Source organism: Elephantulus edwardii, unplaced genomic scaffold (assembly GCF_000299155.1).
Source record: "Elephantulus edwardii isolate Elephantulus edwardi_28Jun2011 unplaced genomic scaffold, EleEdw1.0 scaffold00139, whole genome shotgun sequence".
NCBI classification, from domain to species: domain Eukaryota; kingdom Metazoa; phylum Chordata; class Mammalia; order Macroscelidea; family Macroscelididae; genus Elephantulus; species Elephantulus edwardii.
In genome coordinates, this window is record NW_006399889.1 from 7,778,698 (window position 1) to 7,802,628 (window position 23,931).

Genomic DNA, 23,931 nt, shown 5'->3' on the forward strand with positions numbered 1-23,931 from the left:
TAGTCTCTTTTGTCTATTCTGTATTAAGTTTATTTGGATGACCCTTTTGACTTGTGATCCTTAATATCTTGGTGCTATGCATGGCTCCCCCAGTTTTTCTTTTAACTGTAGATGCTTTTACACCTGTAAGCATTCCTAAATGGATTGCTAAGTTTCAATTCTGATTTTACCTCATATTACTCCTTTCATTTTTTCACTTTCATAGATTTACCAGTTTATTAGACATCTCCATTTTAATGTCTCCCTTGAAACTCACTGTTAAAATTTAGAGCTATCATTTGATTCTTGAGCACGTCTGTTCCCTGATAGTTTTGAAGCATTTTCTACTTTGGCTTCTATGACCTTGCACCTTCTTGATTTTCTTTTTGCCTCTCCAACTTCTTTTAACCTTGCTAGCTCTTCCTCCACATCCCTCTAGGGAGTTTGTAAAAGTTTGGTCTTTCCTCCCTATCATTGTATATTATTTCCTTATGTTAGTACATTTATTTTAAACCTCTCCTCTGCTCATCAGAACAATATATCTGGCATGCTATTTTTGTTAGGCTCTGTCTAGTTGAGTATGATTCATAGTGACCCTCTAAACAATAGATCTGAATCCTGTTCTATCCTCACACTATCTATCGTATGTGAGATGAAGCATTATTATCTTATCTTTGCCTCCAAAGAACATTTGACTGCACCATCTCCAAGACATACTTGTTTGCTCTTTTGGTGGTCTATGTTTGCCATGATATCTTTTTATTGTTTGTTTGGGGTTTCTTGTTGTTTGTTTTTAAATTTTTTAATATTTTTAAATTATACTAGTTTATTTACAAAATTAGGATATGTTGTTTTTCAGGACAGATTCTTCCAATTTCCATTATATCTTTTTTTGAGAGTCACAAAGTCATCTCACATTTTACAAAGCCCAGGTGATAAACCAACTCAGTAAGACCGGATTCTCTTGTCTTGTTCCATATGTTAGCAGATCGTACCATCATGCAGTCAACTGTCCAGCTAGAAATTTAGAGACAACTCTCATTTCCCTTCCTCTCTTTGAATCTAATACATACCTAAATCCTATAGCTATTTCCTCCTAAAGATCTCTCTAACCTGTTAACTTTTCTCTGCTATAACCGTCACCATCTTCTTCATACATCTACCAACCAAACACACTGTCTCTGATTTGGTTCTAACCCAACATGACCATTTAGGACGGAATAGATTGGCCCCAAAGGGTTCCCAAGCTTGTTAATTTCACAGGAGAAGGTGGCCCTATTGTTCTCCCTTAGAGCAGCTGGTGGGTCAAATTGCTGACTTTTCAATAAACAGCTGAGCGCTTAAATACCACACCATCTTTCACATGGGCTACTTCAAAATGTCTGGATTGTACTACTAGTGATAACTTTAGGTGTCTGTTCAATCTTTTTCTTTTCCATGTAAGTAGAGTGATTTAATAAAAATACAAATCTAGTTGTATAACTCTACCCTGATTCCTCGCTCAAAACCTTTCTTTGACGTCAAGCTGGTTTTAGGTAACGGTGATGCTCTGTCTATGGCCCATCAACCTTCATCTTGCACTGTGCTCCCACTCACTCCGTCTGCTGCTCCAACTGCTGTCTTTTTTCAGCCTTCTTACTTGTCATGTTCCCTCTGACACAGAAACCACATGCGCTATGCCTTTTGTTTGGAATATTAATTTCTCTCACTGCTTCAGATCTGTGTGTGTGTCATAGTTCACGGAAGCTGTTCCTGATATCCCTGAGTTAGTAGAAAAGGTTTTTTCATCCTCATGGAATCCTCACTGTCTTCAAGTCAGTTCCAATGTATGACACGTGGGGCACAGTATAATCGCCCCATAGGGTCTCCAAGGAGTTAGTATTTATCTGAATGGCGATACATCTTCTCTGGCAGAGTAGCCAGGGAGTTGAAACGGTTGACCTTTTTGATAAACAGCTGAGCACTTGAAACATTGTGCAACCAAGTACAGTTAAAGTTGCAATCTTATTTTAGGTCATTATTGTATTATCAATAACACTAAGCTACAAGCTCCAGAGCAGGGAATGCTTATGGTTTTGGTCATCATTATATTTCCAGTTCCTAGAAAAATCCTAGACATATATGTTGTTGTTATGTGCTGTTGAGTCAGAATGGACTCACACCTAACGCTCCAGTGGGGTTTCAGAGACAGTAAACTGCACAGGAGGTGACTGCCCATCCTTCTCTGTCAAAGCAGCTGGTGGATTAGAACTGTTTGCCTTTGGGATAGCTATGCAGCTTCTTACCACTAGACCAGTAGAGCTATAATTTTTTTTAAATAGGTAGATAGCATTTCTACTATTCAGTTATCTATTTTAGAAACTTAATTCATTAAAAAATTTTTTTTTACATTCCTACATTTTCCACCAAGTCTTATTCTACTTATACAAAACCAAACCCCAAATCAACTGCCTTTAAATAGACCTCTACCTGGCAACTCTCTTTTGGCATTTCAAGACTGTAAATACTGTAAACCCTATTCGAAGGTGAGGAGATTGTATCATCTTTCTCCCTGGGAGCAGCAGGTGGGTTTGAGTTGTCAGCCTTTCAATTAACAGCCCAACACTTAACCTACTACACCAGGTATTTCTCAAAGCAGTATCTTAGGTCAAGAAAGGTATTAGATTCCATCAATGACTTCTCAACCAGATTTCTTGGTCTTATATTATACTCTTATCTCCACCAGAAGCTCTGCTGGAGAAGGAGGGGCAATCTCGTCCTGTACCAGTCAGATCTGAGTTGACAGTACTCACACACAAAATAATAAAATTAAAAACCACCACCACCACCACAACCACCCACCCCAAATTATATTCTTGTCAGCCAACAGAGTGATAGTGATACAACATACCTATTGCAGTATTTTCTAGCTTATAGTTTTCAGTGGCTTATTGAGAGAGTTCAGAATAAATTTCTTTGATGCTATTAAAAATAAAATTCTCCTTGATTTTGATCTTAGATTCTTCTCCAGTCCTTTCAGAAAAGGCAGTAGATACTTGGGACCATAATGACTGAGGCTAAGGTTTACTGGTTGCCCTATGTATTAGGTATTATATTAAGAGTCATACATGTTACCTAATTTTAAGAAACTTTGAGATAGGTTTTATTGTTCCTTTTTATAAATGATTAATACAAATTTTAACTATTTTGCCCAAGGCCAGCCAGCTAGTAGGTAGTAGATGAAGTATCCAGTATACTAGAATCTTGCCTGCCTTTTCCAAGCTCTGTGCTATGCACCTTCACTTAGATGATATAAATGTCTCATCAGCAATCCTCTCTGTACTTCAATCTACAATAAGAAGAGCAGGTAAGAGATAGGCTGTGGTGTCAAAACTGAGCATAAATCTGGACTCTGCCAAGTTGTCTGTAAAGCGGGAATAAATGTATAAACCTCACAGAGCTTCGAGAAGTTATATGAGACTATGCAATTGGCACAAGGTTTAAATCCACCAGCTGCTCAGTGAGAAAAAGGGGTAATTCTCTGTGTGATTTACTGTTTCAGAAAATCAACTAGAGGGTCAGCCATGAGTCAGTTTCAGTACTGACAGAGATGATACACAAAAAAAAGAAGTGTATGCTAATCAGCAAATGCTTAAATAAATGAATGAGAATACTAATGAAAGAATAGTAGTCTTTCAAGTAGTCAATTTGATAGACATATAGTTGAACAAAGATAGGAGGCTAAAGAGCACATATAGTAGTACATGCTGGCTTTGGTTTGTAATTACATTGAATTTGAGCTTAAAGACAGCTGGTTGGGTGTTTTTTGTGGGAAATGTCATAGTGGAATTTATTTACAGCTTATTTTGTATATTTTTAAGTTGAGATTTTATTTTAAGTTCATAAAGAACTTGAGTTTCCATTCATTCATTGTTGCACATATTCCCCTCTGCTCCTCTTCCCCTCAGTTCACGTTTTTCTTTGGGAAAAAAGTGCTTTCATTGTTATACAGTATCAACCCCCCGCCCCAAGATCACTTTACTATGCAGCTCTCATACCAATAATATCTAATCATATATTCCCTTATACAGTTCTCTCCCTTATGTGTTTCAGTGCTGTATACATTATTTATCCCTTCTTTTCTTAGTTTCACCCCAAACCCCTGTCAGTCTTGTTTTATAACAGTGGCATTATATAGTATTTGTCTTTTTATGACTTAGATATTTCACTCAGCATAGTGTCCTCCATGGTCACCCATTTTGTATATTTCATTATTTCCTTGTTTTTCAGTGCTGCATAATATTCCATTGTGTGAATATAACAGTTTTCTCTATTCATTCATTTGTTGATGGGCACTTGCATTGTTTCCAACTCTTTAGTATTGTGAACAAAACTGCAATAAACATGGGTGTGTGTATATATATATATGCACTTGGGTGGCAGTTATAGTTTCTTTAGGTTAAATTCCCAGTAGTGTAATTGCTGGGTCAAATGATATTTCTATTTGCAACTTTTTGAGAAAGCGTCATACTGCTTTCCATAGTGGTTGCACCACTCTACACTCCCACCAGCAGTGAATAAGTGTTCCAGTTTCTCCACAACCTCGCCAATTTGTTGTTTGTAAAGACAGCTGTTAGAGTGGACATACTCTTTAATGACACAAGGGACACAAATCTAATGACACAAATCAGTATAAAGTCCAAGTGGGCTGTACTTGAAACTGAGAGAAACAAAATGCATATGTTAAAGGGTTCCTGAGAAATATATAATGGATAAGGACCAATGGAATTGGCATTAAAAATTTCAACACCTGGCAGATAAAAATATTTCCATGTTATTGCAATGATGAATAACACTGCTATGGACATTGCTGTACAAATCTCCATTGTGTCTCAGTTTTAATTTTCTTGAGATTACATTCCTAGTAATGGAATAGCTAGGTCATACAGAGTTTCTACATTCAGCTTTTTGAGGAAATGCCAAACTGCCTTCTAGAGTGTTTATACCATTTTACAGTTCCAACAGCAGTGTATGAGAGTTCTAATCTCTTCACATTCTCTCCAACATTTATTGCTTGCTGCCCTGCTAAACTTTACCACTGATACTGAGGTTAGATAGTATCTTATTGTGGTTTTGATTTGCATCTCTCTCATTAGCAGTGATGTTGTGCATTTCTTCATGTTCTGTTGGCCTTTCAAATGTTTTCCTTTGTGAAAAGACTTTCCAGGTCTCTTCCCCAATTTGTAATTGAGTTTCCAGTCATTTTCCTCTGGAGGCCCAGGTATATTTTGTACACTTTTGTTATGAGAGCTTTGTCTGAAGTGGTATTGTCAAATATTTTTTTCCCAGGTGGTAGGTTTTCTTTTCACCCTGTTGGCACAAGTTTTTTATGCACATGGGAATATAATATTTAGAAAGTCCCACTCATCAATTTTATCCTCTCCAGATTGTGCATTTCTGGCTGTATTTGTCAGCATCTTTATACCATAGGCTAGGCCTTTTAAGCTTGGTACCAGATTATGCAAAGTGGACTGAGTATCATAAGGACAAATAGTGCCTAAGACAATTATTGTAAAAATAGAAGGATAACTAGTAAATTGTGTATGAGATCCAAGTGAGAAAGGGATGGGAGCAGAGGAGTGAGAATTAGTAGGGGCAAAATTACAGTGTTGCACAATTTGGTAGGTGGAGGGAAGAGGTAAAGGAAATGGGAAATATCTGTCAGGTAACTGAAAACACTGGATAATGGTAGGCACAGTCCAATGGTGATAAATTTTATAAAGCACAATATATGTGAATAATCCTATGGAACACAATTCAATGAAGGAAAGGAGGGAGGGTGGAAATCAGCATAGTAAAAAATTGTTTTTAAACAATTTCCATGACAGCAAATAAAATATAGCTAGCATATTATGAAAACAAAATTCCAAATATATTTTTATCTAAAACCATAGATTGCCTATGGCCTTGTGGCCACAATCATTCCATCCTCTTTTTGATTAATAAACTATTCTTTGCCTTTTGGAGAAATCTTAGGGAGGTTTCAATCAGAATAAATTTAGAGGCTAACTTTCCCCACTTTGTAACTGTATTTCAGTGTATGGAAACCAAAATGCTGCAAAAAAAATCTGGAATACTGCGCAGTGAAGGTGCTGATGAAAATACACTTCCTCAATTGGCTGCAACAATCATTGCTTTGTCACTCCAAAATGTTTGTCTGGGGCAAACAAACTTGCCTTCCTCAGACTATTTTACAGAATATATTTTCAGTTCTTTGAATAGGACAAATACTCTCCATCTATCAGGTAAGGATCTTTTTCATGAATTTTACTCCCAAGACACATCTAGTCCACAAGCTGTGCCAAAAGCCAAGATTGACCAATGCTAGGTATGCTCGGTGCATCTGAAACATTATTTTCTCTTGACATGGAATGAGAAAGCAGAGCTGTTGGTGGCTCACTTAATTTCTCATTTGAATCCCAGGAACTCCTTTTATGAGGCCAATAGAACTTCAGCTTACACTATGCTCCTACTTATTCCATCTGTTCCAACTAACTGCCTTCCTCCAGACTTTCATCTCATCCTGCTTGGTCAGGACATCTCATGTGCAGCCACCATCCATTCATCAGTGGAGGCTTGCACACTGCTGTAACAATGAACCAATCTCAGAGGGGTGCGTGGGCTAAAAGATAGATTAGGAAGAAAGGTCTGGTGATCAAGTTCTAAAAAATCAGCCAGTGGAACGCAATGGAATCTTTCTCCAGTTGATCATGGAGTTGGCACAAGAGTAAGTAGTCTTTTCTGTTGTCATTGGGCCAACTCCGTGACAGCTAACATGAACAATGACAAGAGAGCTAAAGTGACTTTTTCCAAAGATACTATGGCGTCTATGTGCAATGAAACACAATCATGGACTTTGTCTATGTGGCAGTGACTGTGAAATTGTGTCTGCGAAGCCTAGCAGGGTCACTTTTCATGACCTGCCATGAGTACTGATATATCACTCATATCGCATAACATATCACTCATGTACTTACTCTCACTGTTGTTAATTTGGAACAGATATCTGACTCTGCAGTGAGTTTTCAGAGGCTATAACTCACATAGGTGGAGAGTGTCCATCTTTCTCTCTCAGAACCACTGGTGTATTTAGACCACCTGCATTTGGGTTGGCAGTGCAATTTCCTACCACTAGGCCATGAGCGCGCCTTGCCTGACATATACAGTGCTGGGTGAAATACTGCACAGAAAGATGAGACAATATTCCAAATGGCAGAGGAGGTCTGGTAGCAGTTTGCTTATATTCTTAAAAGCAAGGCATTCCATTTTAAAGAAAACAATATGAAAATATCCACACCTTGGTGATATAGTGATTAAGCACTTGGCTGTTGACTGAAAGACTGGCAGTTCAAACCCAACAGCTCCTCTATGGGAGAAATAAGTGGTATCCTGGTTCCATAAAGGTTACAGCCTCGCAAACCCTATTGACAGTTCTACTGTGCCTTACAGAGTGGGTAAGAGACAGAATGAATTTGATAGCAAAGGGTTTGGTGCCACATTCCTGACTGCTACCGGTTAAAGTGAATGCCAGCACCAGGATACACATTTCTTTGTGTTTGACCAGGCGATTGAAAGTGAAATAGGCTCATTTTTCCCCCAGCAAAGTAATTTTGTTTTCTAATACACATATACATCCAATGTGCTTATTTTATACATCTATTGACAAATGACTCCTAAATTGTTTAAATTACAGCCATTTTGATATAAGTAGGTGGTCTTCACCAGGATATGAAAAATGTCTTCTGACAGTATTCTACACAGAAAGAATCTGTCACAGAAGAACGCTTTAGATTAGTCTGATCAATTGAAAGCTTTGAAAAGCTAGTACCTTTGCATGTAATTTTTCCAGATGAAAATAATGCAGCAGTATCAGCTTGTATTCCTGAGAAATTGCATTAGTTTTACTGGTGATGGAACCACATGTTCACATCTGCTGGTATCATACAGGTAGATTCACACGTGGTGGTAAAGCATCCCCACTGGCTTTGGCAGCATCTGGGTCTCACTCGAAGGGGCTCTCAGACACTGTTGTGTACATGCTACTGATTCCTTTCCCATCCGTCTTTGTAGTCACCAGTACTTTCCAATGGTCATGAGTGCTTTTAATAATATGAGTTGCAAAACACTTATCTTTAAATTCTGCATGGAAAGCAAACTGGTTCTCTGGTTTTCCATCACGAACCTTGTATGGTAGCTTCCAGGTAGCCAGGCTTTAGCTGTTTGACATCATTAATATCATTATAATTGAAATGGGTCCTTTGAAAAGTCTGCTTCAAAACACCCTGCTTCATACATTCCTGGAGTGCCATGTAACAGCTGGTGCTGGTGCTGACAGCACTTCCTGGTGACAATCATGCACAAAGGGAGAAGAGGATTTACTAACCAGTGAAACCAACCCGCTGCTGTGGAGTCAGTTTGGAATCATGGTGAAGCTCCACTGGGTTTCTTGGGCTGTAAATCAAATCTATGTAGGAGGAGACTGCCCATTTTTCTCCCACAGACCAACTGGTGGATTAGAACCAGTGACATCAGCTGTTCAACACTTCATGCACTATGGCACCAGCCTTCCCTAGGACAAGGTATATTTATATACATACTCAGTGCTGTTGAGTCAGAACTGAGTCAAAGCTGACCCTCCAGTGGGTTTTTGGAGGCTGTTAATTGCGCAGGAGGAAATTGCCCATTTTTCTCCCAAGGAGCTGCTGGATTTGAATGACCAGAGAAACACTACCTTTGGTTTAGCAGTACAACTCTCTGTGGGCTAAGTCAGCAGAACAGGTATAAGGGATTGTTGTTGCTGTTGAAACGACTCTGATTCATAGTGGCCCTATGGCCAAGAGATGTAACTCTGCCCTGTCCTCCACCATTCTCACTGCCTCTAATACGCTCCAGGTCATTGTTAAAGTCACTGTGTCAGTCCATCTTGTTGAACATCTTCTTCTCTTTCACCGACTCCACCTTTCCATAATGTCTTTTTCCAAGTACTGGCGAGATAAAGTTTCACCATCCTTGCCTTTAAGAAACACCTTAGTTGTGTTTCTTCCAGGACAGACTTCTTTGGTTTGATTTTTGGGGGATAGTCAGTACTCTTCTCCAACATTACAGTTCAAAGACATAGACCTCTAAATTTACCAAGAGCCCAACAATCCCTCATGAATTTGCATAAGCCGCTCAACTCTGTAAGAAGGTATTGAGATTTCAGAATTATATAATTTGAATGAGCCTTCTTGGGAATTGTTTGCATAGCAGATCAATTGATGACTGTGTTTTATTTCAGTTGACTTTTTTTTTCCTGTTAAAATGAAACTTGAAATGAAGTTGTATCATGTCAGCAAGCTGTCATAACCAGAAATTAAGTGAGAGGAAAGGAAAGCATGTTATGTTGATAATAATTTTGGAGTTGGGAGATTTAGTCCTTAAGTGATTGGATGTTGACAGTACAGTTTCTATATTAACTTTCACCATGCATGTGATTTCACTTTTTAAAGTAATATGAAAATGCTTGCTACCTAAAAATGGATTACTCTAGTAAATAAAAAGGAAAAGAATAAAATCCAACCACGGCTCATGAGTAATAGCCGATTCCCCAGTGAGTTTTCTGAGGCTTTATGTTGCATGGGGAAAATTGTCAGTTTTTCTCCCTCAGAAAAGCTGGGGGACTTGAACTGCCAGAGAGACACCACCTTTGGGGCTTAGCAGCACAACTCTCTACAAACTACAGCATCAGAATCCACTTAGAAATAGGGACATACAAAGGGTGTTGTTAGAGGCAGGGTGTGCTATCTACTCAATGTATGTTGTCTCTAGATCACCATGGTGCTCATAGATCACCATGAACCTTAATTTAAAAGCTCAAATAATTGCTCATGAGAGATGTTTGGTATTAATTGGGCAGAAATCAGACACAGTGTTATTATGTGCTGTTGAGTCTCTGTGACTCATAGTGACCCTATGTACAATAGCTCTGAACCTTATCTTATCCTGAGCCAATTTAACTGTCTCTGACACACCTACTCTGTTACCCCAGTTACTGTGACAATCCATCTCATCTAGGGTCTTCCTTTCTTGCCCTATCCCTCCACCCTTCCAAGCATGATGTCCTTTTCCAAGGACTAGTCCCTCCTAGCCATGTGCTGAAAGTATATGAGGTGGAGCTTCACTTGACAGTTCAGAAATCCATTTCAGAGTGGTGCCAGCTCAGAACTTATCTCTATACAATTAGAACTTATTCCAGAAGTCATGAGGCATTTTCTGAGCTGATGAAACCATAATGTCGCTCATTGTGGTTTTGGGCATGAAGGAAATGGGTGCTTCCACACCCCTTTCAAAAATATTCCTGTTGTGAGAATTCTTATTTTAATATTGTTAATGGTTTTCATGTAATAATTCCTTTACACTCTATTTCATCAATACATTGCATTTATAGAATCTTTCACTGACATTATGTTTCATAGTCATTCATATACATTCTAGTTTACATTTTTTTAAAATAGGTTAATTTACAAAGTTTATAAGCACTGTGTTTCATTCTACTCTTCATTCACATTGAGATGCACACAATAATGTTCATACATTATATTTTATAAAATCAATTGTTAGGAGAATTCTTGACTGTAAACAAAAGTAGAGATAATAGTAAAACTCCCAAGTGTATGTTACACATTTATTTTTACCCTTTTACTCCTACCATTTAATTATTTTAAGTAAGCAATCACTCTATAAGTATGTATGTATCAATCTCTAAATATTGTCCTTGTTATTGTTAAGTCCTTTCAAGTCACCTAAGACTCATGGAGACCCTATGACTAGCAGACTGAAATCTTGCCCTATCTTGTACCGTCTTTACAATCTCTGCCATATTTAAGTCTCTTCTCTAAAAGAAAATGTTTAAAAATAACCCATTTTACACTCCCACCAACAGTGAATAAGGGTTCCAGTTTCTCCACGACCTCACCAGCATTTGTAGTTTGCTGCTCTGTTGAATTTTGCTATTGTTACTGGGGTGAGACGATATCTCACAGTTGTTTTGATTTGCATCTCTTTTAGAGCTAGAGATTTTGAACATTTTTTCATGTGTTTGTTTGCCATCTAAATGTCTTCTTTGGTGAAGTGTCTGTTCATATCCTGTGCCCATTTTGCAATTGGGTTGTTTACCTTTATCTTGTGGTGTTCAAGTTTTCTATAAATTCTACATATAAGTCCCTTATCAGACATGTCATTACCAAATATTTTTCCCACTCTGTAGCTTCCCTTTTTACCCTGTTGGGGAAGTTTTTGGATGTGCATAGGGATTTGATTATTATTACTTTTTTAAAATGCTCTACTAGTTTGTTAGCTTGGAAGGAGGAGTCGCATCCACTTCCATAATAGCTTGCCTCTGGAAACCCTATGAACCTAGAGAGAGGATGAAAGGCACCCAAGCATCGAGGACTCTCTTTCACAGGGTCGCAATGAGTCGCCTGCGACTCGACAGCACTTAACACCACAACAACAACTAGTTTGTTGGCTTTCTGTTTGACCCAAGTGGGTGGCAGTAGACGAGGTGTACTTGCGAGATGAGTTGGGGTCTCTGGCCCAGAGCTTGACAGCGTTTGGGCTTGCTGGAATGGTAAAATTCTTAAATGCTTGGCCATGCCTAGAGGATAGGGTGAGGGTCTCTCCAGAGTCTCAGTGTCAGCTGGATGGATGCACGCAGCCTCTGGAGCCTGGAAGAGTGAGAGAGGTAACTTGTGGTTGCTGTGAAGCTGAACACTGTGACACCAATGTGTCAAATGCGATAATGGTTACTCATGGTGGACAGTGTTTGGTGGGGCTCCCCAGTTGAAACAAGCTGGGAAGCAGGAGTGGCACCCACTTCCGTAAATAATTTGCCTCCAGAAACCCTATGACCTGGAGAAAGGATGAAAGTCACGCAAGTGTGGAGGACTTTAGTTCATAGGGTCGCTATGAGTCACCTACAACTTGACAGCCCTTAACAACAACTAGTTTATTTATAATATTCAAATACATTGTTTTCAAGAACAAATTCTTTCAATATCCCTCATCCCTCCACCCAACAAATTGTACAACCCCATGATTAATCCTCCCTTCCTCTGCACATCCTCATCCCTCTGCTTCTATGCTCTCCCACCCCTCCTGGATCCTTATACTCCTTCTATAATAATGGTTTTATACAATATTTATCTTTGTGGGACTGAGTTAGTTCACTCAGCATAATGCTCTCCAGTCCCTCCCAAGTTAGATAATAATTTACAAAATAATTGTTCCTGTGTGCTGCATGGTTTTCCATTGTGTGAATATACCATATTTCTCCATTCATTCGTTTGTGGTTGGACATTTGGACTGTTTCCATGTTCTTGTGATGGGGAATAATGTGGCTATGAACACTGGTGTACAAATCTCTGTTTTTACCTCGGTTCTCATATTCTCAGAGTATATTCCAAGTAGTGGAATAGCTGGGTCTTTTGGAATTTCTATGTTCAGCTTTTTGAGGAAGCATCAAACTGCCTTCCAGAGTGATTGTACCATTTTACAATCCCACAATCAATGTATAAGAGTTTCTTTCTCACCACATCCTCTCCAACATTTATTACTTGCTGCCCTGTTAAACTTTGCCACTGCTTCTGAGATGGTACCTCATTGTGTCTTTGATTTGCATCAGTTTTATTGCCAGTGATTTGGATAACTGCAATTCCAGAACATGAGAGTGACAGGGAAATCACTGAGAAGACTGAAGAGGGATTTGATTCTTAGAAGGTCCCATTCATTTATTTTATCCTCTCCTGGTTGTAGGTTTTTCAGGATGCTTAGAAGACTGTTCATGTTGTAGATTTGGGCTTCTAGAAGTCTTCCAAGCTTTTTCCTAATGAAGTTTGTAGTCCTTCGTTTTAGTTCTAGGTCCTTGATCCAATTTGAGTTGGGTTTTGTGTATGGTATGAGGTGTGGCAACATAGGTGCTTTCTCAAAAAGTTGGAAATAAAAATATCATATGACTCAGCAATTCTACTACTGGGAATACATACCTTAAAAAAACCCAGCACTGCCACCCATGCAGATATATGCTCACCCATGTTTATTGCAGCTTTGTTTACAATAGCAAAGGGATGAAAACAATCCAAGTGCCCATAAACAACTGAATGATAGTAAAGCTGTGGTATTTTCACACAATGGAATACTATGCAGCACTGAAAAACAAGGAAATAATGAAATGTTATACAAAATGGGTGACCCTGGAGTGAAATATCTTAGTCACAAAAGGACAAATATTGCATAATGCCACTGCTATAAAACAGGACTGACATCAGGGTTGGGGAAAAACTAAGAAAAGAGAGGATAAATAAGATACATTGCATGGAAAAAGACGAGGGAAAAAAACTGCTTAAAGGGAATATATGGTTAAGTATTATTTATATGAAAACAGTCCAGAATAAGAGCTGCATAGCAAAGTGGACTGTGGTGGAGGCGGAGAATTGTGCTACAATGATTTTTTTTTTTAAAGAGAAAAGTGAACCAAGTGGGGAAGGGAGGAAAAGGTGCAACAATGAATGAATGAATGAATGGAAATCCAAGTTCTCTATAAACTTTCATTAAAATATCAATTAAAAAATAAATAAAATAACCCATTACCAACATCACAACTAAAAAATATCCAACAATTCTTCCTGTAAGATTTTAAAAGTCAATGTTCTTAATCCCTGATTTTAAAAAGTTTTCATTTTTTATTGAACCATGATCTGGATACAGTCCATAAAATACAAATAAGTGGTCTATATTTTAAGGTTTTGTGCTGGGGACTTCTTTCTTTTCTATTTATTTTATATTGATTTGCTCACAAAATCTTTTTACATTGCATTTCACAATATTCTTCATTCATATTGTGTTTCATATAAGAATTCCCATGCGTTATCTTTTATAAAATAAATTATCATTGGACTTTGCCCATAATTAGCTAGGTACTTTTTTAAAAAAAAACTTTTTACTTTTTATTGGTTTGCATGCAAAATTTGCATATTAATGTTTTGTTTCTAAACACTGTGTTTCACATATTCCTCTATTCACATTGTGTTTCATAGAATCATTCCCATATATTTTGTTTTATAAAATCAATGACCTTGATCTATGCTTACCTTTACCCTATCTTTACAGGTTCCATTGGATCTTTCAAAATTCCTTCACCCCCTCCTTCTGCCCACCAAACTCTTTGGCCTTGTGATTTCCCCCTCTTCTTCACCCTTAGCTATCTTCCTCCCTCCCCTTCCCCTTTTGGACTTTTTGTATAAATCTTACTAGTAATCCTCCTATTTTTACAATGGTCTTATGGAGTATTTGACTTTATGAGCCTGAGTTAGTTCACTCAACATACTGCTTTCCATCGTCTTTCATGTTATATAGTGTTTTTCGAAATTGTTGCTTCTGAGTGCTGCATAGTATTCCATTCTGTGACTTTACCACAGTTTCTCAATCCAGTTGTTTGTCTATGAACACTCCAGCTGTTTCCATTTTCTTGTTATTGTGAATAATGTTGCTATGAACATCAGTGTACGGATCTGTATTTGTGTTTCGGTTCTATTTTCTTCAGTGCATATTCCTAGCAGTGGAATAGTTGGGTTGTGTGGGATTTCTATGTTCAGCTTTTTACAGAAATGCCAAACTGCCTTCTTTTATAGATTCTATTACCCTTTTGTCTTTTTAGTTGATATTGTTTTTAAATAATAGTAGTTTGTTTACTTTCAGTTTTGCTGATTGTATTCTCAGTTGTTTAGTATGTTCTTCTGTGCCTTGTATTTCATGTGGTATGCCTATTACATTTTCAGGTTTCTTACTTGGCAATTTAGTTTTATAACTGGTACCTTATAGCAGAAGGGGTATAATATCTTACTGTCTCTTATTAAGATGTTATAAGCTATTGAATAGTTATTTTATTGTTTTTGTTGTTATTATGTGTCTTTGAGTCATAATGGACTCATAGATGACCTTCCAGAAGGTTTTCCAAGGCTGTAAATCATATGGGAGGGGATTATCTATATTTCTCTTGTGAACAGCTTGTAGATTTGAACTGTATGCCTTTGGGTCAGCAGCACAAATCCTAATTCAGTAGGCCACCAAAGCTCCCTATTATTAATATAACAGTCTTGTAATGGACAAACATCCCCATGTCAGTGAAAGAAAGGAAGACCCTTAAAGAAAGAATTGAGACTAAAAGTAACTATATAGATTGTTCCAATGGTATACAGAGATATTTTTAAATTCATTTGAACAGCTGCAATAGTAAATAAATATAAAGTAGTACTAGAATTCATTCAACTAATATTTCAGATTTGGGTTGTTTATTTTCTTTTTCAGTTACAAAATCTTCTACAATAAATGTCACAAGCAAATGTTCTTTTTCATACTTGTTTACTTACTCAGTATAAAACTTTGACTTTTCACTAGAATCATATTTGTTTTCTAAGATATCTGTGCTGTGGCCTCATGAAATTGTGATTATCCTAAAGTTGATCTGTATTTTTTTTGTAATGTTGGATTTTGTCATATTTGAAATTTCTAGAACTAGACCAACTCCTCAACACTCTCTGGACCAAAAGTACCTGTTATAAAAGGGATACAATCTATCAGCCTCAGATAAAACAACTCCCCACACCAGCTCATCATCACGACAACCAAAATCTATCTCTAGCCATCGACAAAGAATCAGGAGCTGATCCAGTTTCCTGGGATCAGGTATTGCTATTAATTCCCTTGTACCATTATTTACTGTTGTCAAACACAAGGTGTGAAAGTTTCATAAGAGTTACAGGAAATATAAAGAATAATGTGCATTTTCTTAAAAATATTTCTACAATGTGGCTATGGTTTTCTTCTTTTACATGTGAAATCTCTCTAGGTATTAACACAAAGCCAAAATATTTAGGAGAATACCATATATTGTTTTTTCTCTTAAGTCTATGTTGCATGCATGGATAATTAGTTCAGCAAACACATTATTTTGCATATGCAAGTCATCACCTTGTATTCTGGGGCGTTAAGGGTATAAAGTTGAGTAAAAATTGGAAAAGCCTTTATTAAGTGGAGAAGATCATTGCATAAAAAAATCACAATGATAATGAACCCTGTAAGCTTAGATTAAGAAGCGATTTATTTGAGCTGTGAGCAATAGAGAAATATTTGTAAAGTAGGTAATATTGGGAAAAGTTTTTGGGAAAGATGACATGTGTACTTGTAGACATAGTAGCCAAATTCATGTATCTTATACAAATAATTTTGATATAAATTGTTATGTAATATAAAAGTTAGGTTCATTGTTGCTTGAAATGAGATGTTACAGTCAAATAAGTTTGAGAAAAACCAGAGAGTGACAATATGCTGTAACAGATAAAGATCCATTGGGTGGTTGAATCTTAGTAAATCAGCTTTTTGCAAGCTTTGATAATAGAATCCTTCTCTGCCCTCAAAAGGCTGAGAAATTAATGCTCCATAATACAGTTTATGTTATTAGGTACTTTCTTCATGCCATATATTGCCCTTAATATTTATTACTTCATGTAATTATTAGAGAAACGATATGAAGTTGCTGTCGTTGTTAAGTGCCATCGAGTCACAGGTGACTCATAGCGACCCTATGAAGAAGAGTCCCCGACACTTGGGTGCCTTTCATCCTCTCTCCAGGTTCATAGGGTTTCTGGAGGCAAGCTATTATACAAGTGGATGCCACTCCTCCTTCCAAATATGAAGTTAGAATATATTAATTATCTTATAAATGAGGACATAGAGGCATAAAGCTAATAAGTAATTTCACAATTCCCAGAAGTTAGGATTATTTATATGGGTTGTCTGATAGCAGACTCTGGTTCTTGACAAGTATGACATTGTTTGGAAAATGTTGGTTTAAATAAATGAAGAATTATTTTCTTACTTATATCTTAGATGAAAAATAGTCCTATAAAGCATAATTTAAATCTTTAAAAAGTGACATTTCCTTAAGATTCCTAACAGCACTGACTGTTTTTCCTACACATCATGATTGAACAGTACCACATATTTTTGTTAATAGATATTTTTAAAGTGAAATAATAGAAATTATTTCTTCCATATATGCTGTTGTTGTTGTTCTTGTGTACCTTTGAGTTGGAACCGACCTATAGCTGACCCTCCAGTGGGCTTTCAGAGGCAGTAACACAGGAGAAGATTGCCCAATCCTTCTCCTGCAGAGCAGTTGGTGGACTCGAACTGCGTATCTTCAAGGATTGCAGTTCAGCTTCTTGCTATCTAGGCCACCAGAGCTCCCTTCTCCTATATATATGTGACAAGAAATCTTCTAGGACTAATTCTTTCAAACTCATGCTTGTGACATTCAAAGAAGATAATAAAAGTTACCCCTTCCCCAGATAAGATTTGCCTGTGAATTTTCCTTAACGTTTTTGTAGGACCAGCTTTCAGGAATAAAGTCAATGTGCCTGGTAATGACCCTGAGTGAAGAAAGAATAGAAGTTATTTCATAAAGTTTAGGTTTATTTACACAAAGCATGCATTTTCCAAGAGTACTAATGATCATTTTCAGTGCTTCCTCTTCCATGATTCTTCATCATATCTAGAGATGCTACTTTTCCTATGATTCTTAATTTGCTCCTGGAAAGGGAGCCAGAACTGAGGAGACTTTCCACACCACAGAGCACAGGAGTTTTAGGAGCATGTTTTCTGCATCACCACCACCACCACTGCCAGCACCAGTGCCATCACCTAAGAACCTGTGGAACAGAACATTTTCAAATCTTTATCAACTGAATTAGACACTCAGGATATGAAACACAACATTATTTTTTTTTTTAATTTGCTCTCCATGTGACCCTAGAATATACTAAGACTTGAGAATGACTGCTTTATAATATAAGAGCTCTAGTGGTATATATAGTAAGGAGCTCTGGTGGCAGAATGTGCAAGTGATATATTGGTGGGCTGCCATCTAAAAGATCAGTGATTTAAACTCACCGTCTACTCCATAGATAAAAGACCTTCAGATTTTCATACTATAAGCATTACAACCCAGAAACTTTGGTGGCCTAGGGTAACATGTCTGGCTGGTTAGAATTCAGCACACCCTCTGTGTGTGAGAGAGAAGCAATCTTCTGAGTGATTGTAAGCCTTGTGAACTCAGCAGATGGTTGATATACATTGGAATTGACTCGAGAGCAGTGAGTTTGGTTTGGATTGGGTGGCATATAGTAGGTTTGGTGTTTTTAATCAAAAGGTACGGACTCCACTCGCAGCCCTGTGAGAGAATAATGAGGCAGTCTCTTCCCACAAAAATGCATAGTCTCAGATCCCTGATGGAGGATTGCTGTGAGCGGAATCAACTTGACCACAGTAGGCTGGCAGTGATGGTGAATGTACCCTTGTAAAAGGAATGGACCTGGGGGAGGGATTGTAAAACAATGTAAGAATTTTCCTTTTACTTTTCCAAGAGGATAGTGTACTAGGGAGAGGTTTGGGAGGGGAGAAAAGTGCAACAATGAATGAATGGAAATCCAAAATCTCTGTAAATTTTCATTGAAATTAATAATGTTGTGTTGTTATTGTTGTTATGTGCCGTGGAGTTGCTGGTGACTCATAGCAACCCTATGAAAAAAGAAAAAGGAATATTTTGAAGTTTAACATACACATTTTTAAAGGCAAAAATTAGTGATGGGATAATTTACAAGTTTTCTTTCATTTCCTTCTATTTTAAAAAGTTTTCAGCCAAAGTTTTCTAGAATATAATGATTCATCTTTAAGGACATTTGGCTTAGTAATTTAAGAAGAAATAAAACACAACAGTGATCTAAATAATACAGGATCAACTAACAAAAGTCAAGGGCATGCAACTTGTAAGAGAATAACCTTATCCTACAAGAAGTTTTAAATTTATATTATAGTGACACAACTATAAATGAATCCTTTACAATAAGTTGGGTAAAGAAGTAATGCATTCTAGACATACGTGTCTTTCTACTCTTTGACTTTCTAGTCAAGCATTTCCCAGTAAGATTTAATTAGGAAGGATTAATCATAATATTTTGTTGCTAATTTATCTTTATTTTTACTAGTGCTTTTAATAATGTACTTATGTTTCATTAGTAGGAATTGATTCAAAAGAAAGAAATGTCTTCAGCACAAATTATTTCATTTTGAGGAAAAAAAATCACAAGTTAGTCATCTGGCATTGTTTTTTTTTTAACAATATTTGTATACACTGTGCTTTGTTCATGTACTTTGTGCTTTTTATAGTGGGATAGTTTTGGAGTTCTTGCCCAATCAGTATCTTTTGAGAATTGCCTTCTTTATCAATAGGAGTGAGGACAATAGTCATGTTTGTGAATATTTATGGGCAAAACTAACAGTAAGGTAAAGAACTGATTCAAGGAATACCAATTTATGACTGCCCTAATATCTTATTCCTAATATCTTTGAGATATCACTTTAGAATTATTCTATGCAACCAAATAATTTTTTTCTAAAAGCCTTCAACTCATAATGCCAAAATATTCATGTCACTGTTATTCTCTGAAGAAAAATGTGTCTTAATTGCTGTTGTTAGGCACCGTAGTGTTGAGTATGACTGATAACTACCCTATGGGCAGCAGTTTTGTGCCCTGTCCTACCCTGGACTAGATATGCCCATTCTGTATCGCAACAAGTTAAACGAGCTTTTTTAAGTTTCTGATTTTAGAAATACATTTTTTATTGTAACTAAACATAACAAAATGGTAGTGAAAATATATACTATCTTTAATTACATATTCGAAGTTTAAATGTAAATTTTTGCATATGAAAGAGCAGTCCTTAACATGGAAAAATGCTTTGTGACAATTTTAAGAGACTGCTGCATTTGTTGTTTATTTATCATTCTCTTATAAATACGCCAGTAAGGTCTGGGGAGGGGGCGAGGGAATGTAGTTTAAAGGCAGCAAAATTAGTAGACAATTATGTGCTGTCAAGTCAGAACCAACTCATAGCTGGCCTACCAGCAGGTTTTAAGAGGTAGTTAAAACAGATTTCAACTATTTTTATGGAGGGGAAAAAAATTAGCCAAAGCCTGAAACTTTGGGATTGACTTTTAGTCGACCCTCTAGCAGGTTTTCAGGGACTAGAAATCTCAAGGGAGGTGATTATTTTTCTTTCTTCTATGGAGCAACTGGTGGATTCAAATCACCCAGAAGCACAGCCTTTTTTGTTAGAAGCATAATTCCCTATAGACTATAAAACCAGAGCTCCTTATTTTTATTTTTTATTTGTTTACTTTTTTTAAAAAAAGGAGAAGGGATGCCTATTGATGTTGTTGTTACGTGCTGTTGAATCACCTGTAACTCATAGGGATTCTATGTACAACAGCTCTGAAGCCTGCCCTGTCCTGAGCCAGTTTTCCGGACTTTGACACAGCTCCACCCATTACCCCAATTAAAGTGTCAATCCATCTCATCATCCAGGGTCTTCCTCTCCTGTGCTGTACCTTTTAGTTGTATATAACTAACTTTCAAAAACTAACTTTACTTTTATGACTTGAAAATGCATGTTCATTACCGGCATTGGTGAATATACAACGCACTGCCAAATATAAAGAAACAAATCTGTATGAAAAATAAAAATGTAGCAAGAATGCTCCTTAGAAATGAAGATGGCCAGATTTCATCTCCCTGTTTTGGTCTTGTTATTAGAAAGGACTTGTTTCTAGAGAAAGACATTATTCTTGATATAGTAGATTGTCATAAAAAAAGAGCAACATTCACAAAAAAGATAACTGACACAGTGACTGCAGCAATGGATTCAAGCACAGCAGTAACTGAAGATGACTTAGAACAGGGCAGTGTTTTGTTTTGTCGTGCATAGGGTGTCTCTGAGTTGGAGGAGGTTCCAATGGCACCAAACAACAAGAAGACAGATGGCATCCCTGCGTGGGACAAATGATTAAGTGTTTGACTATTGATGGAAAGGTTGGAGGTTCAAATTTACTTAGATGTTTCTTGAAAAGCAGGTCTAGTTTTTCAACTTCAGAAAATGTCATAACCTTGAAACTCTATGACATATTTCTACTTTGAACACACAAAGTTTCCATGAGGCAGAAACAATTAAACAACAGTCAACTCCATCAACAGGAGATTAATTTGAGAGAGTGGTAAAGACTGTGGCCTCAATACCACAAAGCTCCTGGTTAACCTATGAAGTTTCAGCTTGAGAGGCAGAACACTATCTCAATGGAAAAACAATACAAGCGCAGAGAGTATTGTTACACCATAATCTACCTTTTTTTTTCTTTTGGAGGGGAAATATGCAAAATTCATACTAAAGAATCTCAAAAGCTTACTGCTGTCAAGTTGATTGTAACTCACAGTGATCCTCCATAGAGTATGTAAGACTGTAAATCACAACAGGAAGAGACTGTCTGTCTTTCTCTCTAGGACACACTGGTGGATTATTTTTTGTGATGTGCAGCGTTTTGGATTGGAAGTGCAACTTGCTGTGACCTGTGCTACAAGAACTCTCTACACAAAGTCTTATTTATCATAAAGTGATATTTAGGCCAATCTTATTGAAGAATATTGTTGTTGTTGATTTTCTTTGAATTGAGCACAACTCATAGCAACCCTATGAACAAAAGACCTGAAGCCTTTCTGTAACTATTGACATTTATCAAAGTTCTTAGAGTTTCTGGAGGCATGTAAATATTGTTAATGGTGAATGGGCCAGAATTTTCAGGGAAACACATAATGATTTTATATGCCTGTAATTTTTAATTTTCTATTTAATTTTGTTTTCAAGAATGGCAATTGCTGGTGAGTTTGGTTTGGTGCAAAGTTTAGTAACAGAATATGTTTTCCTGTCCAGATTTGTTTCTCTGCTAGGCAGCTGGTGGAGATATTTTTACAGAATAGCCATTCACCCATTTCTAAGGAAGTCTTTAAGCAAATGAGTCCAGCAATCATCCAGCAGCTTCTCAGCTGTTCTTGCGAGTTGCACAAAGACCAACAAGCAAAACCACCACCCACAACTCTGGAGAGTAAGTTTTATTTCATCAAGGTGAGGTTTGCCATTGTCTTAATGCTCTTGGGAAGCTAAATGCCCAATATACAGAGTATGCAATAATGATAGTAAACACAGGACAATTATGAAACAATGGACATTGTCCTTAGCATTTTGTATTTATCAATCCATTTGCTTCTCACAGCAACCACTATGAATGAGACGTAATTATTATCTTTATTTTACACTTGAGGAAATCAAAGTGTGAAGTGACTTGCAGGAGGATGTATGGTAAGTGATGGAGTTCATGACTGAAACTCAGGAAAACTAGTCCCACAGTCCTTGTTTTGTAACTGTAACTGTTATAATTAATTTTCAACTATTGAGCTCTAGTGTCATATTGTTGTTATTATGTGCCATTGAGTCACCTGCAACTCATAGTGACCCTCTATGTATAATAGCTCTGAATTCTGCTCTTAGACCACTCTTACTGACTCCGACACACCTAATCTCACTGCCCCAGTTACCATGTAAATCCATCTCATCCAGGGTCTTCCTCTCCTGTGCTGTCCCTCCACCTTCTGAGCATGATGTCCTTCTCCAAGGACTGGTCCCTCGTGGCCACATGCCCAAAGTATGTGAGACAGAGCTTCAAATCCTTGCCTCCAAAGAGAAACTTGATTTCACCTTCTCCAAGACAGACCTATTTTTCCTGGTGGTCCACAGTATTTTCAACAGTCCTCTCCAGCATCACAAACCAAAAGCATCAATTTTTCTTCTGTCATCCTTCATCATTGTTCAGCTATGCTGCATAGCAAGTGATTGTAAAGACCATTGCCTGGATGAGGTGCATCTTAGTCTCTAGACTGACACCATAGTGTCTAGTACTTTGTACGAAAGTATCATTAGTACTTTGGAAAGGTCCCTGATAGCAAGCAGACTTTTCCAATGCAATTCATCTTTTGATTTTCTGCATAATGTGTCAATCTGCTAATCAAAAGATTAGTGGTCCACACCCATCAGCTCCATAAGAGAAAGATGAGCAACCTCCATTTGTAATGATTTATAGCCTCGGGAACACAGTAGAGGGTTATCATGGGTTACAATTGACTTGATAGCAGTGTGGTTTTGGTTTTTTTAATTAATATTTTCCAGATAGTATATAATGTATGTAATCTGGTTTAGCTCCTTGTGTATACTCCAAAAAAATATTAATTAATATTTTCCAGATAGTATATAATGTATGTAATCTGGTTTAGCTCCTTATGTATACTCCAAAAAAAAAGTCCAGAACTGAGAAATAAGAGAAAGGACATTGCCATTGGAATCAGACAAGTAAGAAGGGCCATTGTCCCTAGCTGATCATGCGATATCTTAACCAATCCTTTTATTTCCCTGAACCTGCTTCTTTTCCCACACACAGATACTCTACCAAGTTTTCCACCCTTTCACACATTATGGGACATAGGAAGGCCTACTGGGTAATCCAGAGAGCCTGACTGGGGTGGAGGTGACCAGTCTAGAAGGTTCCAGCCACCCAGGCCCAGCTGATAGGCCCCAGAGAAGGAACCAATATTTGCCACTTGTCTATATCTCATTGAGACACTGTACTGGATGAGCTCTACGTAAGAAGTCACAGAATACTTGTGGAATTCCAATAGAATAAAAAATCCAGTAGTAGCTCATAAAAATTTTAATGTTAAAGATTAAGAAATGTGACTTAAGAATATCCAAGATACTTATAAACATGATAGTTAAAACACACTGCACTGGAATAGATGAAGGAAAGGGCTATCTGAAGGAAATAAATATATAATTAGTCATTATATGTGTGACAATTACCAGTCTGGAGTAAGACGTGAATTACAAAGGGAATTGGGGAAGGGAGATGAAGGGAAAGGAAGAAAAATGTGCATCAATGGA

General features: G+C 37.3%; 1 protein-coding gene across 3 annotated transcripts in view; it reads left to right on the top strand.

The window, feature by feature from the left end:
• Positions 1 to 23,931, top strand: part of SLC39A12 (solute carrier family 39 (zinc transporter), member 12) — a 136,341-nt gene that overhangs the window by 22,747 nt on the left and 89,663 nt on the right. For all 3 annotated transcript variants that reach the window (XM_006894302.1, XM_006894303.1, XM_006894304.1), the window contains exons 3-5: positions 6,056 to 6,263; positions 15,566 to 15,738; positions 21,874 to 22,045. In XM_006894302.1, coding sequence (XP_006894364.1) covers positions 6,056 to 6,263; positions 15,566 to 15,738; positions 21,874 to 22,045 — 553 coding nt within the window. The remainder of the gene's footprint in view (positions 1 to 6,055; positions 6,264 to 15,565; positions 15,739 to 21,873; positions 22,046 to 23,931) is intronic.